Below are 1,060 nucleotides of genomic sequence, written 5' to 3' on the forward strand. Positions count from 1 at the left end.
GGGGGGGGGGGGGGGCGAGACGAGGGAGTCAGATCTCTGTGGAACTGGACTTACAGGTGACTGGGAGCTGCCACGTTGGTGCTAAGAACCAAACTAGGGTTCTCTGAAGGAGCAGCCCGAGCCCTTAACCCTGAGTCACCCCTCTAGCCCCATAAAGATTTTTAATGTTAAAAAAAATAACTGTTCATATATCCACTACATGTGTGGAGGTGATTACAATTAGAGAAGGCATAAAACCACGGCATCACACTGCCCACCGTGGTCCATGTACAAACCACACAAAAGAGCTGGGGGCGGGGCACTAGAATGACCCAGCTCTGTGCCTGACCATGATTAAAACTCCTGAGCGCCCCTTCAAGAGCTGCACGCACAGCCAGCATCCCAGAGACATTGTGGGCGCCATCGTCTGCTACACCCGTCCTCACCCACTGAGAGCAGCATCCTGAAGTTCTCCAGCATCACCTCTCGGTACAGCTTCATCTGAGCAGCGTCCAGCAGCCCCAGCTCCTCCTCACTGAAGACCACGGCCACGTCCCTGAAGGTCACCATCTCCTGTGACAGCAAGCACATGCCACCTAAGTCTCTCAACAGACGGTAGCTGGGGCTGGGCTGGGGCGTGGGCCATGGAGTACCTGCTTGGCATCCACAGAGCCCTGGGTCCCACCCCCAGCACGTCATATACTGGACCACATAACCCCCTGTACAGGGCTTGTCATTCCAGCACGTGGGAGGCCGAAACAGGAGGGTGACTTGTCAGTTTGAAGTCATATTGAGTTCCAGGACAGGATGGAACCCTGTCTTAAAAACATAAAATAAAAAAGAAAAATCACAGAAGGACCACTTTTTACATAAAGTCCCTATTCTTATATGTTAAAAATGCAATGTCAACAAATATGCAATTTTAAATTTATAATGCCTGAGGTAACTGTTTTCTCTTCCTCCTCTTTCTCCTCCTCTTCCTTCTCCTTCTTCTTCTTCTTTTCTTCTTCTTCTTCTTCTTCTTCTTCTTCTTCTTCTTCTTCTTCTTCTTCTTCTTCTTCTTCTTCTTCTTCTCCTCCTC

General features: G+C 49.6%; 1 protein-coding gene across 1 annotated transcript in view; it reads right to left on the bottom strand.

Moving 5' to 3' along the window:
- The window catches only part of LOC110336908 (zinc finger protein 45-like), a 10,645-nt gene that overhangs the window by 5,950 nt on the left and 3,635 nt on the right, over positions 1 to 1,060 (bottom strand). Inside the window, 1 exon segment of the mRNA XM_021219648.2 lies at positions 426 to 552. Coding sequence (XP_021075307.2) covers positions 426 to 552 — 127 coding nt within the window.

This window comes from Mus pahari, chromosome 19 (genome assembly GCF_900095145.1).
Source record: "Mus pahari chromosome 19, PAHARI_EIJ_v1.1, whole genome shotgun sequence".
Lineage (NCBI taxonomy): Eukaryota > Metazoa > Chordata > Mammalia > Rodentia > Muridae > Mus > Mus pahari.